Source organism: Narcine bancroftii, chromosome 3 (assembly GCF_036971445.1).
Source record: "Narcine bancroftii isolate sNarBan1 chromosome 3, sNarBan1.hap1, whole genome shotgun sequence".
Lineage (NCBI taxonomy): Eukaryota > Metazoa > Chordata > Chondrichthyes > Torpediniformes > Narcinidae > Narcine > Narcine bancroftii.
This window is the reverse complement of record NC_091471.1, coordinates 343,516,347-343,535,101: the sequence shown is the minus strand read 5'-3', so window position 1 is coordinate 343,535,101 and position 18,755 is coordinate 343,516,347. Positions and strand designations below refer to the sequence as shown.

The window sequence follows — 18,755 nt, the reverse complement described above, 5'->3', positions numbered from 1 at the left end:
GAAGTAGAGGTACTGTGATCCATTGCAACAACTTGGGTAGGACAAGAAAAGTTACAGGAGATGATTACTCTGAGGAACTTAAAACTATTATTTCCACCTCAGCAACATTGATGAAGATGGAAAAGTGAGCTATGCCCCTCTTACAGAAGTCTATAAGTAGTTCCTTAGTCCTGTTGATATTGACAGAGTCGTTGTTATTTTGGTACCAAGTCCTGAGTCCCTTTCCTAATGTCCATCAACTCCTGAGTCACAATTTGAAACTGGCAATGGACCGATGTACAATTTTGTTTTTAAAACAGTGCACTAAATTTAGTCAAAGTATAATTTAAAAAAAAAAGACCCCATTGACCACAATAAAACTATAAATTTTTTCATTACTATTTGAAGTCATGGTCAAATTTGCCCAAAATTATATTTACACATCAAAGGTAATTCAGTGAGGTTTCTTCAGAACATCTCAAGAATGTGAAAGGCACGAGCCAATAGCAAAAGCAGCAGGAGACCGGAGGAGCACATTGAGGGCTTGGCTCTGGCTCCGCTGGTACCAGGATCAGGCTAGCGACACCACTTGGCATTTCTGCCATCTGTGGCGAGTGACACAAACTTGCATCACATATCAGTTTCAGCAGCGGAGATGGTGGGATGGCAACTACTGTAGAAGTGATGGTTATTAGGAGAATGAGAGGAGGCAGCAGAGTGATGTCAACTCGAGTGAGTCCCAGAGCCAGGGCAGTTATTGCGGCCACAGATATCCGTTACTGGGAGTAACAGGCAGCATAAGTGCGATGACTTCCTATGGATGCTGTGTGCGCTGTTTAGTTTCTCCAGCAGGTTTGTGCATGTGCTGGATTCTCATCTGCCTGTCACTGACGGAGCGGCTCCTGGAACTGCAGGAAGGTGCTGTGAATAAATCGGATTGATTCAAGATCCTAGAAGCCATAATTGTCATAATTAATCTTGTTACTCTGTAGTTTTAGGTGAATTTTAAAATCACGTGGCACAGGAGAATGGTGACTTCTTGAACTCAAAACTAAGATCTTTACTTTTTCTTAGTGCACGCGACTATAAACCAAAATGTTGAAATTCTTTCTTTGTAAAGAAAGGCAGCAATTTGAAATTCAAACTCATTTCATAGACACTGCAGACTTGTATGTAGCTTATGGCAGACAATACAATAAGCTGCCAACTGCTGTCAGGCATGGTTTAACTGACAAAATTTCCATCTCAAGCAAGGCCTGTTCAAGTAACAAGACAGGAATTGATTTAACTGCTTGGTGCAGTACAGAGGGAACTCCCATCTTTTGGATAAGAATTTAAACTGACCTTCGGACTATCTCCGTCTGAAGTCTCCTTGTCATTCTCCGAATTATTCTGTACATGGTCAGACATTAACTGCAGGTCAGAATGAAGTCCACGACTGATTCGGTAACCAGAGGAACCAGCGCCTCTTGGGCTGGAAGGACAGGAGTTTGCGGCACTGCAAACAAAATCAAGCAGTTCAAATGAGGTAGAAATATTGCAGCAGTAAGAGAATTAAAAGAAAAATAAAGATGAGCTAATTTCACATTGTGTGTGAAACCTGCAGACTGACAAAATTGTTTCATACAAGGATAACTTAGGTTATCTTGGATTCCTACCATCTCCAGATCATTAATTTGTGAGCATGATATATGACTGTGGATGACTCATCAGATGCACCTTAAGAGATGAAAAAGTAATGAGGAAGATAAAACAAATTAAAAAGAATAATGGCCGGAGGATGAGGAAGATGCGGAAACTAGAAACGAATTCATGATACGAGTGGAAAAGTGAGAAAGGCAGTGCATTAATTTAACAACTCAGAAAGAGAGAGAATGCTGCAAATGGTTAGGTTTAGCAGACCACAAAAGGTTAGAGACACCACAAAAGGTTAGAGGTGAGAGTAAGAAGGGTTAGTCACTGACAAAACCAAACACTTTAGATTTGTAGTGGCTGAAGATGGAGACTCAAATTACATATTAAATTTTTAAAAAAACAGGAAAGTTACAAAAAAACTAATCGGTAGATAAATGCATGGTCAGCACCTGAACGCTTGTAAGAGAAATTTGAAACGCTCATATTGTGATCAAGGTTTGAGCACTCCACTGCCCAGGAAGGTGATTATGAAAAATCAAAGATGGCCTTGATAAACAGAGGGCTTCCTTCACCCTCACGATTATTACGCTATTACAGTGCCAGCGACCCAGGTTTGAATCCGGTACCGTCTGTAAGAATTTTGTATGTTCCCCTTGTGAGGGTTTCCCCCCCCCACCCCCGCCCCCACCACCTTCCAAAACATACAGGGTTGAAGATTAATTGAGTGGTACTGGTCTCAATGGACTTTGCGATGCAAATAAAATTTAATTAAAAAAATAAAATTTACATGCTGAACATTATGCTCCAGATTACCCTTTTCTTATTGCATTCCCTTTTTCAAATCTTACTGTTCAATTTCTCCTATTTGAAAATTCATCTTTGTAATGGAAAATTTTGCTCATCCCCTCCTAACTTTGCCAGCTTGACTTTGATTAGTGATGTAATAAAACTAAAATGAATAACACAACAGAGTGTAGAAGAATCTAGCAGATTACCTGATTGTTCCAGTTGGAGAAGGTAATGGACTAATCAGATCTGCTATGTTGTCTGGAATGTTTATCTTCAATGGGGAGATTTGTGGTTGCACTGGCCTCACTGGGGATTCTGGGGCCTCCTGTTTTTCTTTTTTTTCACTGCACAGTGCAGTAAATGAGATCTTGATGTTCGTGCTAGGGAACCTGAAGGTACATCTGAAAAATACAAACAAGTTATTCAATAGGCATGCTATTTCTTGGCAACAAGATTTCTTTCCTTAAATGTAAATATTAATGAATATATTTATTTTGGAATTGACCTAATCAGAGCTAATATGACCATTTCACAAGAGCTGGATTCCAAACTTAGACGCAGTAGATGTGCGTATGCCTATATGCCACACGCACCACATGGACCTGGACTGCACTGGCCTGATGCCAGCCTCAATCATTCATGGTGGTGCATACAAACCTAAACTTACGAAGGGAGGGTGTAGATCACTCAACTCCATCATGCATTTCCAGTGGCCCATTTTTCTTCTCTTCACCACACCCCCATCAGTTCCAATCATCTCTGACAATTAAAGCAGGGTTTGATATTACAGGTCAAGTACCCCTAATCTGAAAATCCAAAATGCTCAAAAATCCAACACTTTTTGAGCGCCCACTTGATGCCACAAGTGGAAAATTCCACACCTGCCCACGTGGGGCTCTGTTGGCCCAAGTTTATTACCAACCATGGTCACCGCCAGACCTTTGTGCGTTACTTGCTGTTTTTTTGCCATCCAGCAGAATTTCTAGAATTTGGTATCTTATGTAAGCAAAGTTATTTTTCTGATAAATACAAAACATTATTTTCATGTGAAATCTGAAATTCATCTCCACCTAAAATGCCATGTTGAGTGTAACATGACCAGCAATATTGCGATTAAAAAAAATTAAAATACAGTGTACTGTAAACTTTTGATCAAAACACAGCATCAGAGGTGGAGTTGTTGATGTTGTTTACAGCTGATACAGGTATTCTGCTGATGTTAACCTGCTGCTGAGTTACTTTAAACACATTATTCCAAAATCCAAAAAAATCTGAAACACTTCTGGTCCCATGCAATTCGGATAAGGGGTATGTGACCTGCAATAGTTTTTCAATTTCCATGATATCCAGATACAAAGCTGAAATTAGTGTATTTGGAAATTTAAAATAATTAAGTAAACCACAGTTATAGCCTTAAATTCACCTTCTAACTCTTTATCCTAACATCAGAGGCCAACAGGAAATTGTTCAGCGAGATGGTGGTGAGACCCAGTAAAATTGTACTTGCTGTTGGGTTGCAATAAGAAGGTAAAGAGCAAATGTAAAAGGATAAAAGACCTAGGATAAATGTACCCTAATAGTGGTTATGTAGTTTGAAAAAATAGCTTTAGTTCTATGGATAGACTGGGGAAGCTGGGTTGTTCTCCACTGACCAAGAAGTTGAAGGAGAAATGAACAGATATTAAAAATCATGAAGGATACATAGAGGAAGAAACTGACCCCATTAAGAGTAAGATTAAGAAATGGGAGAACACAAAATGCAAATGGCAAAAGAAGTATGAACATGAGGGTGAAGCGGACTGCTCTTGCATTGAGCAGGCAATAATTGGCCTCCTTCGCTGTACCAATACTGCTACTCTTATTCCAACATGGCATCCAGTAGTGGAATTAATTTATAGATTTAATCCTCCAAAGGTGTCCTGTTTAATTCTATATGTGCAAATGTTTGGGACTTGAACAGCTGAAAAATAAAACATCAGCCCGATACACCCAATGAACCTGTCATAAGAATATTTAAAAGAAACCAATCCTTGCTTTTATGGATTATAACCTGCAGGGCTCACAATTACACAGAAACTAATGCAAGTCCTTAAACTCAAATTAGAGTAATTGAAACTATAAAAGTGAGTTATCCTCAAAGTTCAGCCACACAGAAGACAATTAATTTTAAAACTCGTTACTTTCAATATTTTAAAAATAAGCCGACAGAAGATGATTTCCCTGAGGCCACGAGTTTCTGAATTTGTAAATGAAATCCTAAAATGGAGTACATTTAATGGTCAGATTATATGTCAGTCAACAGATGGACTTCACACAGACTATGTTGCAAGGTTCACAAACACTAGGCAGCAACTAGTTTTCAAAGAGCAAATGGCTATTTATAGATGATACCATGAAAAAACAGAAGCAGTGGTCACTAAGAATTCTTCAACCGAACTGTGCACAACATGGGACCTGCTGCATAAACACCTTCAAATGATGTTCTGGAACGATGAGAAATACAATAAATACGAGGCTACGTATGATACAATATAACTGGTTACACAGACTATACATTACACCGCAAAAGTTAAATAAATGGGACCCAACAGTATCTGATAGATGTTTTCGATGTAAAAAAGAAAGGGGAACAACAATTCATGCAATCTGGACATGTGAGAGAGTAGAAAAATTTTGGGATGATCTCAATCAGATATTAAATAAAATAACAGAAAACAATATACCAAAGAATCCAGAGATCTTTCTCCTAAGTAACATAACAAACAAAGAATTTGGAATTGATTTGGAGGATGCACAAAAAAGATTTGTTAAGCTAGCCCTAGCCGTAGCAAAAAAATGTATTATGTCAACCTGGAAATTGGAAGATAATTTGAAAATACAACTATGGTATATAGAAATGAATAAATGTATTCCATTAGAAAAAATAACATATAGTTTAAGAAATAATATTGAAATATTCGAACAAGTATGGGAGCCTTACATTAAATACAATAGCGAAAACCTACCGGGGACAAACATTACCTAAGTTGATGGAAGGAGAAGGAAAGAAAAGAATGGACTCAGTAGAATTTCTGGTGTATTTTTGTTGAATGACAACATTGTCTGACTGGCTTAATGCAACCTAGATTGTATACCTAAAATGGATGAGAGGGGGGGTGGGGGGGTGGCTTGGGAGGAGGGAGAGAAAAAGTCACTGTATATGTGTGAAAAAGAAAAAGTGTATATCATGGCTAATGTGATTTATGGTGTGAAAAATAAAAAATTTAAAAAAAAACTAATCACACCCTAGTTACTGTCCCTTACACTAATCATTTGGTGCCGTCTTCCTTGCTGATGTGACATCTTCAAATCATTAGCTCTGCAGTTACGCTTCATTCCTTAAACAACTTTGATCTGCAGGTATCCCACTACTGCAATACTTGCCTTTTCAAAAACACCGAGAAAAAAAATTAAAATACATTTCCAAGACAAGCATTTCGCAAACATAACCAATGCCAGGAGAACAAGTTCCAAACCGACAATCATTTCAATGTGCTGAAAGCTATTCATCAGAACTGTTTTCCTGAATGACCCTTTTGGCCAGCCTCAGAACATTATTAAATTCATACCAAAATCCTAAACGCAAAACATCACATTTGCACTTAAGCATTGTATTGCAAAATTAAAATTCAGCCAAAATTGTTTTAATAGGATCAATTGGTTCCAAATTGACATTTTGTTTTATAAGCAAAAATTTATGTCCCTATACATTTTGTCTCCAGACCATCATTTATTTTTTTTATAAAATCTTGCATTTATTTGACTCGTTCAGAGAAGAACATTCCAAGGTATTTCATGAAGCAAAGGAGGAAAAACCCAACACCCAACCCCAACCAACAAATTTTCCCCTGCAACCGCTGCAACCGTGTCTGTCTGTCCCGCATCGGACTTGTCAGCCACAAACGAGCCTGCAGCTGACGTGGACTTTACCCCTCCATAAATCTTCGTCCGCGAAGCCAAGCCAAAGAAGATCAAGCACAATTTAACTTTAACAAAGATGCTGAGAGACGATGAGAAGCTCTGTACAAGAGGCAAGCCAAAGACCAATTAAAATAGATGCAAAACCAACTCAACTACTGTTAAAAAGGGAATGTTGGAAATGCCTTACAATTTTAAGTGGAAATTTACAGAAATGAGGGTTGAATCACATTAATCACAAGAGAGCTAACAAAGGTATAATAGTTAAAATCAGTAACATGTTAAGAGTTCAAAATATAGCACAAAGACCTGAGGGTTGTTGGGCTAGACAAAATTACAAAGAGGCTATAAAACATTTTGGAATAAAGAAAAAATGTTTTAAAATCTGGCCACCTTCAGTGCAATTCACCAAATGCAGGGAGCAGAATTTAATACAAGCTCAAATTTATCGGTGTGATCAAAGAAATAAATTATAAACTTGAATGCCTGGTAATTGGAGGCTGCAGTGTGCACTCATGCTTCCCTTGGGCAAATAAAAGATATTGCAAAGGTGCTCATCTTGCTCCAAGGCTCACTTCATTTGAGCCTCTAGGTCCTCCAGTCCTACAAGGCCAGCAAACCTCTGTTAACCTAGAAAGCAAGCAGCTTGGAGATCTTAACATCTCACTCCTTCATGGCCAAGTCCACATTCTTAAAAAAAATCTAGATTCACTCCAACACTCTAACCTTTCTACTATTTAATAGGAGGAATGTTCTGTTTGTTAACTTCTAGATATCAAATAAACACATCAAATCAGAAAAATTTAAAAATGGAGAGGCTCAGAAAGGGAGGAAGCTTTAACCAAGAGGGACGAGAAAATTCTCCCACTTCTTTTACAACTAGAAGCTTTCAATTTATTGTGGAATTTTACAGTTAGGTCACTGTAGTGTGGATTGTGGATGGTCATGTCACCTGTCTGGACCTTGGTGGGAATGTAGATTGCTTAGGGTCATGCAACCTCTCTGCCTGGAACTGAGTCGGAAGTTGCATCAAGATTAGACTCGGCCCACCCATTAGTGCACACCTGACCACTGGCCCCTTTATAGCACTTACTGATTACCTGGGTTGGACTCCCCAGCTTTCTACACTTTAGAAGCCTACACTTGCATCCTCTTTGCTCCTTGATCCTGACTACGAACGCTGCTTTACGCCAGGTCGCGAACATCGCTGGAGAAGTCATTAGTAAGTTGTGCATTACACTTAGAGTGGGATTACAGTATTATGTAGGAATACTTAGCATTGAGCTGCACCCTCTTTGTACAGGGAATCAGAAGTGCGTGTTGAAGTCCCTGTTTTGTGTGTTAGATTCCAAACATTATTGCAGAGTAGGCGTCCACTCGTATCGGAGATTGCTGTATCCAATGTGAATGCCAATATTATTTTAGTATCAAATGTTGTTTTGTGTCTTCCCCATTACGATCTCCGTGCATACAATAAACGTCATCCTTTGTTAGCCTATCTGAACTCATTTCTCTGTGAACCACCAAACCGGATTTAAATCTCATGTAACAGTCACCCATTCTCATTTTTACTATTTTCAACATTTGAAACTGTTTCTTTTCATTCAGTAACATCCTTAATATCTTTGTATAACTGCAGGTGGATAATTTTTCCTGTGAATTTTCTCACTAGAAGTTTATAATTATGCATGCGACTTACAATTTAAAAAAAAATCTATATTTCACAACAATGTAATTCCACATTCTGATTATTCAAATTGCCTGTGTTCTTTGGCCATACCTTTTCTCATTAAAATGTAAGATTCCCTTGATGTGATTATCCCACCTATTCACATTCACATTGCTTAATGGAGGTTGTAAGTAGGGCTTCAAACGATTTGCCATTGCACAATTCTAATAGAATTCTTTCCCCTTACTGCTATCAGTCAGTCACTGATTAAAACTTGGCCTTCACGCCTGACACAGCCACATGTAGGACTCTGATAGTTTAGTTTTACACTGGTATACCCCACTTTACGAAACTAGAGCATTCTTATAAAATCTTTCATAAGCCGAAATGGTGCAAAGACCCATTCACTACTATTGAAGCTATTTTCATGTGAAAACCCATTCAAATCCTTTCATAAAAGCGAGCGTAGGTTTAGCACCATAGAATGCTACAGAACAGAAAACACGTCATTTGGTCCTTCTAGTCTGTACTGACCATTAATGCATTAGTCATATTGACCTGCTGCCATCCCATAACCCTCCAAATCTCTCTAATCCACGTATATTCTGATTTATTCTTAAAATTTAAGATCGAGCCAGCATTCACATCAGATGGCAGCCATTCCACACTCTCACCACGTTGAGTTAAGAACTTTCCCCTAATGTTCCCCCTAAACCTTTCCCCTTTCAGATTAAGATCATGACTTCTCGTATTTATCTCCCCCAATGTAAGTGGAAAAACCTACTCGCATCTACTCTATCTATACCTCTCATATTCTTGTAAACCTCTATCAAATCTCCCTTCATTCTTCTTCGCTCCAAGGAATAAAGTCCTACCTGTTTAATCTTTCCCTGAAACTCAACTCCTGAAGACCCAGCAACATCCTAGTAAATCTTCCCTGCACTCTTTCAATCTTATTGATATCCTTCCATAATTAGGCAACCAAAACTATGCACCAAATTCCAAATTTGGCCTCACCAATGTCTTAAACAATTTCAACATAACATCCCAACTCCTATACTCAATACTTTGATTAATAAAGGCTAAGATGCCAAAAGCTTTCTTTACAATCCTGTCCACCTGCAACGCCACCTTCAGGAAACAATGTATCTGTATTCCCAGATCTCTATGCTCCTCCGCACTCCTCAGTGCCCTGCCATTTGCTGAATATGTCCTACCTTACTTTGCCCTTTCCAAAATGCATCACCTCATACTTGTCTGCATTAAATTCCATCTGCCATTTTTTGGCCCATTCTCACAGTTGGTCCAGATCCCTCTGCAAGCTTTGAATATCTTCCTCAATGTCCACAGCAGCACCTATTTTTGTGCCATTAGCAAAGCATCTTATCCAATTTACCAAATTATCATCCAGATTATTGATATACACCATAATGGTCCCAACGCAGATCCTTTTCTTCATAAAAGAGAATTTTCGTAAAGCGACTATTTGTAAAATACGGTACATCTACTAATTTACACAGATTACTAGATTATTTTTGAAATTCAAAATAAAAACATTTCACTTTGGGAACAGATCATTTTTCAAATCTGATAGCTAATATTAAATAGCAAAGCTGAATAAAGTCCCGAATGTAGAATTTTTACTATTCAAATCATTCAATTTGAAACTCCATTTGTCACCAGACTGTTACGAGCCCAGAGGACCCATAAACCCAGCAGCAATAGATATTCACCAAGACAAATGGTTACTTAAACAAAAGTTGCTTTTAATGATCTTTAAACATGAAAACAGAATCACACTTTAACTTAACTAACCTAACCCCCTTCTAATTTAAGCACACATGTATTTAATGTGTGTGTAAGTTCAGAAGAGTTCTTTGGTTCACAGTCCAATCTCACTTCTCATTCCTCCAAGTTCACTGGCTGCAGGCAATTCTTATACTGTGCACATTTATAAAGTTCACCAGGCTTTGGTGCTTGAGAGGCAAATGGTTACTGCTCAGGAAGGTTCTTGTCAGTTTTCAGAGATTTGTTGTTCCAGGACATCCACAACTGATGGACTTCCATCAGCGACTTCAGTGTCTTGCTGATGAAACTTGCCCCTTCAGGGTTTTCCAGATGACAACCTCTTTCTTTCAGGTCACCACAGAGTTCCTTTTTGTTTCACTTATTCCAAGTTAAATATTAGGCAGCCAGTCCTCTCCTCTTGCATGAACCACAAGGGCTTTGACCAGGTCGTCTTCCAAATGGGGCTTTTCACAAGCTTGCCAGCTTGTCCTGTTCCATTCCCAGCTGCTCTTGCTGGCTGTAACACTGTAGAAGTGATCTCTCTCTCTGAGAGAAAACCTGTTTGACACTCTCTGCTTGTAAAACCACATGACTCTCTGAGAACATTAAGATCTCTTCCAAACAATCGCGGCTCCAACAAGATCTTTCATCTGTTGTCTTTTGTAAATAACAATCCATTAGTGAAACCTCTTGAGCACCCTCCAAAGCTCTTGCAAAAGCTGTAGAGCCGATATGTTTAGCATTAGCAGAGCTCTAGTATTTTAAATAAGATCTGTTTTAAAGTGTTTGGAAATAACCTACTCTAACAAACCTTTCCCAATTTATCTCTCAAAAATATATCGAAACACTCTGCCACAAGAGCCAAATGGTTTGTTAATGTTTGTTTCTTGATTCAAAGTGCAGTACAATTCCGATGATCCAAAATCAGATTCTCCAAAATCTTAATTTATCCAAAATTTTTTAAAAATTCAGATAAATGAGGATATCCGAAACAAATCAGAAATCCTCATCTGAAAATTTTTTCAGAGCCAAATTGACCGGGGACCTCAGGCTCCAGGCAGGAGCAGGGACCTCGGTGGGGAGGTGTCAGTGATTGGCAATGGCCAGCATTTTTTTGGTGAGAATTAAACACATTATTTTAATGCTTAAAAAGCCTACCTTTGTTGTTTAAACACTGTTACAAATAATTTGCTGTTGCTACTGAGCTGTTTTTAAAAAATGACCAGGGCCCGACCATTCTGTGTATCATTTATACACCATTTTCATAAAATAATAAAAATAATATTCTGCAATATAAATACACTTTTTTAAAAATCACATTAATGGCCAGAAACATTTAAGCACCAAACAAGTTAGGACCAATGAATTGGCTCATGTTTCAAATTCAGTGCTTATTAATTCCCACCGACTTCCATATTGTCTGATGCAACAAGTCATAACACTAACAAGCCATTTCAGGCACCTTAATTGTTAGTATAATATCCATTCTACAATACATCATAATGAATGTCACGAGAGATTAGATTTAGAAAAAGCTAGTCAGGCCTAAGCAGTACCAGTAGGCCACATTGCAGAATTTGGTCTTTCACAGGTCACGCTGACCCAAGAAAGGGAAAAGCACTAAGAACCACAATTAAATGCTGACAATTTTCAACCACAGCTGGAAAATATAGCTTCCATTCCTACAACTGCACCGTTACCACAGATAGTTCCCCAAGATTTTTCTTTGGTACCTCTTTTGGAAAGTTGACCCTGAAAATATCATACAAAAATATGGGATCAGATTTTAAATGTACATTGACTACACGATCACCTTTGCAATCTCACTTTTAAAATACTGTCCAGAATGGTCTGACATTTAGACAGATGACAGAACACAACACGGCCAGGACAATTCAGAAACCATATTCAAACTGTAACTGACTACAAGTCAACCCTGCAGGTTAGCAACAGCAATGCCTCAATTCCTGACAGGTTGAAAACCTTCTATGCATAAAACAATGTGACACCAAATAAAGGTTTGTCTCCCCAGAAAAACAGCCACTCTGCATAACCGTGGCTGAGGTGGAGAGGATCCTATCCAGGGTGAACCCATGTAAAGTAGAACATACGGGTGCTGAAGAACTATGCAGCCCAGCTGATAGTCCTAACAGATATATTCAACATCTCAAAGCAGCAGTCCCCTGTCCCCACAGGATTCAAGGTAGACACCATCATCCCAGTATCCAAGAGAGTGACAGTAACTGGATTAAATGACTAGCATCAACACTTCTGAAGGAGGTTGAGTAAGGTAAGGCTACCTGCCTCCATCTTGTTAACATTTTACAGGAACACAATTAAGCGTCATGTCCAGCTGTATCTGCATGTCAATGCAGCTGATCATCAACACAGCCAAGAAGATCACTGGGGTCTCTTTCCTTTGACAACATTTACTGGAAGTGTTGCTTAAATAGGGCTCAAAGAATTACAAAAGACTCTTTCCATCTCACGCACAGTGTCTTTGACTCACTATGATCAAGGTGGTGATGTAGGAGCATCAAAAATAGGACTACCAGGCCGGGAAATAGCTATGAGATTGACGAACAGTATCTTGTAACCAAGTAAATTATCCTAAAATATTTATATAGATGTTTTAAATTACAGTAAAAATCCCTGGTATCTCGCACCTATGGGAATTGGAAGATGCCAGATAAGTGTATTTTCCAGATTCTTGAGAGTTGCTCTTCCAATGCCTAACTGATATACCTGCATTAAAAATAAACAGTTTAAAAGAAAAATGCAGTACATATTTCCCCTTATCTGAATTTCTGTTAACTGAAATGATCCACCCTACACTTTTACAATGCCAGAGATAGGGGCCGACTAGGGTTTGAATCCCGCACTGCCTGGAAGGATTTTGTACATTCTCTGTGTGGGTTTTCCCCGGGGCTCCAGTTTCCTCCCACCATTTGAAACATACCGTGAGTGTAGGTTAATTGGGTGTAAATTGGGCGGCACGGACTCGTGGGCCGAAATAACCCGCTTCCGTGCTGTATGTCTAAATTTAAAGTTACCCCAATGGCAAGCAGCATCAACTAGCTCTTCATCCTGGATGACGCTATTTCTGTTTCACAAAACTTTATTCAAACAGCTGCTATAAGTAAAGCACAACCAAGGTACTCCGCAGGCTGAATATTTGCTCCGATCTTCACCAAAGGCTTGTGTTACTTCAGAGAACATTTACTTTTACAATTTTAAACACATTTTTACTTATTATTTTTTTCTATTTATTTTAATTTTTATTATTTATTTTCTGGTTTTTTTTTTGCCAGTTACTTGAATTCTGGATATCAGGGGTTTTATTGTATATTTATTTATTCATTCATGTGATTACTATGTACTGTGTATTGTATGTTTATGTGTGTGAACCATTGTCCAAAGCAACATTGTTTCATCTGGTTCTACATGCAGAGTCAGATGATAATAAACGTGAAATTTCCTCCAGATATTTGGAAGTGGAAAGCTTTGGACCATGTCATTTCTTCCCCCATCTAATGTTCAAAACTGATCACATTGCAGGTGTCATATTTGACGGAAATCAGCTGTCCCGCCTTGCATCATCTGCTGTCAAGCCCTCATTCATGTCTTTGGCATTTTTCAACCACATATTCGAATAATAAATGTCTAGTTTTCCTCAATTTACACGTCATGATTGTATTCTGGCTTCAAAACATCATTCAACCATCATCATCCTTGAGATCTACCTTAGGTAAAGGTTTGGGCCCTAAAATCCTAATATGGTTGTTTGTCAAATTGATTTGATATTATTCCTGTGAAGCGCATAGGAACATTTTATTTAATTAAAAGGTGGCTACATTGCACAATACAATTTTGAAGGGGTATTGTGAATTTCCTGCTAATTTGGAGTGTTCCTCAGCAAGAGCCCCAAACCTACTACAAACAACTATCTGGTCTGGATTATGTCTCAATAACTATTCATACATATTCAGCAACTTGAGTTGCCAATTGAAACTTATGGAGTGTTTCTGATGGCAATATTTATTGTCCTCTCAAAAGCCATAAAAGTTAAAATATTACAATCTCTGTTGTGTACAATTGGTACAAACTTTCGGTGTATTATTGCACCAACAGCTAATTCTGGAGATTAAAAAAAGGGACAAATGTGTCTTGACTTCAGAACATCAAGATGACATTGTGCTTTGCTCTTAAATTAGTTTACGAGTGTAATTGCAAAAAAAAACTGCAGCCAGTATTTCTAACAGTTCAAGTTTATTGTCATCTGATTATACAGATACAACCTGATGAAACAGCGCATCTCAAGACTATATAGTGTGCACACACACTGACACACAGTTGAGATGCATACATAGTGATGCAAAATAAACATAAATAATTTACAGGTTTCTTGGTTGTGCATCCATCTCGCCACCTGCAGGAAGAAGCCGTTTCCCAGCCTGGCAGTCCTGGTTTTTGTGCCCCTATACTTCGACCTCAAAGATGCTACGAGCTGGATGGTAAGGATCTTCAATGATTCTCTGAGCTTTCTTTAAGTATTGCTCCCATTAGATATCAGTGATAGAGGGAATGGAGACCCCAGTGATCTCAGCAGTTTTAATCACCCTTCATTCTGACCTCCAATCTGCTAACGTGCTATGATACAGCTGGCTAGGACATTTTCTATTGTGCTCCTCTAGATTGGTGTTAGGATAAGAAAGTGTAGGCATTGCTGTTGCTTCCTGCTAAAGAGGAAGTGTTGTGGATCCAGGATAGGCCATCCTTTAAATGGACGCCAAGGATTTTTACGTTCTCCACTCTTTCTACGACAGAACCATAGTGGGGAGTAAACCATCCTCCTGAAGTCCACAATCATCTCCTTTTTCTTGTCCACGTTGCACCACGTACAACCCTCCTCTCTGCAAGCAGACGCTTCATTGTTGCTGATGAGGCCAACTACTGCTGTGTCATCTGCAAACAATGATTCTATTGGAGCAGAACCTGGCAATACAAACACAAGTTTAGCAGCATGAACAACAGCAGGCTAAGCACGCAACCTGAGGTAGGCCAGTCCTCAGTGTGATGGGCCTGGAGGTTTTGCTGCCAACCCAGTCAGACTGGTCTTTCAATCAAGATCCAGGATACAGTTGCAAAAGGGGCACCGAGCGTTGAAGTCAATGAACAACAGCCTGGCCTATGATTCACCATAGTGGGTCAGGACAGAGTGAAGGGTCAGGCCTACTGCATCATCTGGTTTAGTTTGCAACGGGTCCAATGTTGCTGGTAGGTCCAATCAAATAAATCTTCAAATTATCCATTTTGGGTGGTGATGGAGGGTTGAAATGTCGACAACCCCAAAATACCTCAACTCTTCTTCCATCGGTGGTGGATAAAGTTTCAAGAAAACTAATATGCATGTAAAGTGATGGAGTAGATTATCTCATTGAAAAGATGGTACTCTAAAATTGTGGCAATCTTACAAATTGAGTGCATCAACAGCTTCAGTGAGATTTTAACCCATTTCCTTACTTAAGCAATTAACTCAAGATGTTAATCAAATAAGCTGTCATCTGGTTAAACGCCATATTGATATTTTCCCAGTAATTAAGTTCATGAAGAGATTTGTACATTCGAAAAAATAGCTTCTCTCATTGTCAAAATAGGTTTGCGATTACAGTTCTTTTGAAATTAAGCTTGCAATTGCCAAAAGCAATAAAACTGCAGTAAATTAATCTTCTGGATATAATTCAATAGATGAAATGTTGAACTTAAGTGACTTTTAAAAGGCTTAATTTTTAATTGAAATTAAATTAGGGGATGCAATGCCTATGAACTTAATGCTAACCTCAATTTTCAGAGTATGATGATAAATATTTGTATACAATGGCAATATAGGATTTGCAGATTTGCAGGGGTGGTGCAATCTTTGTTGCTTGTGCGTTGTCTCAGCAAGTTTCCTCTCCATCTCAGCTGGAGATTCCCAGGAGTTGGAGATCACGAGACCAAGGAACAGAAGCAGGCCACTAGGCCCATCGAGTTTGTTCCGTAAATCTACACTAAGCTAATCTACACGAGTTCCAATTTCTGGCATTTTCCCCATATTCCTTGATGTCCTCCCCAGTGGCTGAGAATATTCTTGAAGCTTTATCCACTTGGTAATCCCTTTCCCTCGACGATGCTGCATCTGCTCTAGTGGCAGTGTTGTCACTGGTGTGGATCCTGGGGAACAGGGTGCAGAGACACAGTGCTCCTCGGCAGGATCCTGCTGCCCTGTTATTATGCTGGCTACTCTGTACAGCTTTTAAACATCCTGCAGAAGGAGTTGGTGGTATTTTTTTTAAATATTGGAGAAACCATGGAAGAAACGCATGAAGCAGTCAAGTTTAATTGATTTCTTCTGTACTACATAAAAAAAAAACATTTTATGATTTCAGTCCGTGGCCCCTCTTAAATGTGATGTGGTGCCAGGAATACGGTATTGCCTCCATTGAGAATTGCTGACCTGATCTGTTCCATTATCTCTATCACCCCAACAACATTAATATTGCTGAAGTTACCCATGTACACAATAAGCTCACATTAAGACAAATTGCTAAATAGAATAACAAAAAGTAATATTTGTACCAACATGGCAAAATACAACTTTGATCAACCCCATCTTTCATTATTAATTTATCTTATTTTTTATGAAAGGATACAATATAACGCAATCGAGACAATGCTAGAAACCTGGAACCCAATCGACTGATTTCCTTTTGCAGCTCAAGATTCTAAACTAATAGAAGTTACTTCGTTAAACATCAAAATTCAAAAGTATCACTTTTTTTTTCCTTTATCAGCAAGTTGAGATATTGTTTTGAGGTATATGCAACAAAAGAAAAGGTGAACAGTTCATCAAATACATAGAACATCACAAAATCAAAACAATTGGGACTAATTTTCAATCCTAGCTCCTTGATACACATCTCTTTTGCTGTGGGCTTGTATGATAAATAACACACCATAGTGTGCTGTGAGCACAAAATATCTCACGGCTGCTCAACAAAACAAGCCTCTCTTTCACAAATACATACAACTGCAGTCAATGACCTGAATACAGCCTCTCTGTATATTGCAGAGAACAAAAATGATTTTTCATTTTTAATTTTGAAAGTTCCCTCGCTCAGAATTTTAAAAAAGTCCACGGTTGGTTAAAATGTTTAAACATGATGGAATTTTGAAGACACTTCACGGCCTTTTAAGCAATTTCCTTGACTCATTAAGTCTGACCCAAATTCTTAGGAAATGCATTGCACTGTTAAGAGGGAACAGATGTCGAAAAAATGCAATGCATGCGATTCTGTTTTGCATTGTTTGGCATTTTCTACCCAGAACAAACAATGAAAATCTCAGTATCTTGGTTGTAGTCATCTGGCTCTAAGAAGAGTAAAAATATCTCAATCTTTTATTAGATTTATCAGTAACCATTCTAATAATGGTCCCTTATTATGGATTAACAAGTGTGGATTAATGCTGCACACCACCCATTACTTAATAACTCTGCTGTTTGGTCACATTTAAATCTTACAAATGTTAAAACCTTTTAATTTTACATTTTTTTTGGGCTGTCTCCACAGTTCCTATGACGTGGAGGGGTCTACTCAATACTTAGCATTGTTATTAATGAGCATCATCGCAGAAAAGCTGCAGCAGCCCACTGCTAATCATTCAACTCAAGGGTGTTATTCTTCTTTGGCTTGGCTTCGCGGACGAAGATTTATGGAGGGGTAATGTCCACGTCAGCTGCAGGCTCGTTTGTGGCTGACAAGTCCGACGCGGGACAGGCAGACACGGTTGCAGCGGTTGCAAGGGAAAATTGGTTGGTTGGGGTTGGGTGTTGGGTTTTTCCTCCTTTGTCTTTTGTCAGTGAAGTGGGCTCTGGATGTTATTAAATTTCTCAAGGGTGTTATTAAATAGTATATAAATATCAAACTGCATTCTCCTTTCTGGATACAAGGTGGACCATAGGCCAAGGAAACAACAGGACCACAAAATGAACTTCAAAATTGTTACTGTAAAGAAGAGAAATAAATGTTGCTAAAATACCAATAGATCAGTCTCAAACACCCAACCCACATGTTCTGACTACATTGGATTTTAAAAAAAATTTCCTTAAAACTTAAAATACTCTAAGGGGGTTCAATCAGAATAATTTGGTAGGAAGAGTGTCCATAACAAACGACTCCGTGCAATTTATTTATGTTCTGTAGGGGCAACAGATAAAATTTTGCTGGGGCTATGAAAGTTTTTTTCATTACCATCATCCTTGGAGCCCAGCTGGCAGTTTTTTTTGTCTGAAGAAGCTCTCCTTGAATGAACATAAAAGTTGAGAGCGATCAATAGGAAGCTGCTTACAAAGCCACACGTCACATCTGTTGTTCAAAAGCTAGACATTAATTCATTAAAGCTGATCGTGTAATGCCTGTGGAATCTCAGTCTTTGCAGACTCTGAAGACCAAAGCAAAACTGGGGAAATACAGCCTTTTTCTTGCATTTTCTTTTTCACTGACAAAGTCCAAGACAAGCTTGGAAGGAAGAGGGGAGTGTTAAGTGAGGGGTGGGTGGTGTGGGGTAAGCAGAGACAAGGACAAAAATGCCATTAGGAAACTAATCACTGCCACAGACTCACACTCATTGATACTGTAATCTGCACACAGGCAATGTAATCAAAATAATCTAAGCACGAGCTGCTCAAATCTCAGTGTTAACATGTACTTTTTTTCGGACATTCTTTCTCCACCTTATCTGCACTCCCCAAAAATTTGATAAAATTTCAAATGGTTATTTTATTTAAACAGCCCCATTTTCAAGATGTTGGTTTAGATTTGTAATTACATTTCATGCTGCAAAATACAAGCTAATTCAAGTTGTCTGGTTTTGAAAAAGTTATTGTAAAAACCCTTTC

The 18,755-nt window shown here is 38.5% G+C and overlaps 1 protein-coding gene across 5 annotated transcripts in view; it reads right to left on the bottom strand.

Annotated features, from left to right (window-relative positions):
• Positions 1-18,755, bottom strand: part of foxk2b (forkhead box K2b) — a 93,810-nt gene that overhangs the window by 45,571 nt on the left and 29,484 nt on the right. For all 5 annotated transcript variants that reach the window (XR_011354711.1, XR_011354712.1, XR_011354709.1 and 2 more), the window contains exons 2-3: positions 2,610-2,804; positions 1,324-1,477 (exon numbers count right to left, since the gene is read on the bottom strand). Coding sequence is in view for 1 of the 5 variants with exons in the window: in XM_069929519.1 (XP_069785620.1) it covers positions 1,324-1,477; positions 2,610-2,804 (349 nt within the window). In the remaining 4 variants the exon portion in view is untranslated. The remainder of the gene's footprint in view (positions 1-1,323; positions 1,478-2,609; positions 2,805-18,755) is intronic.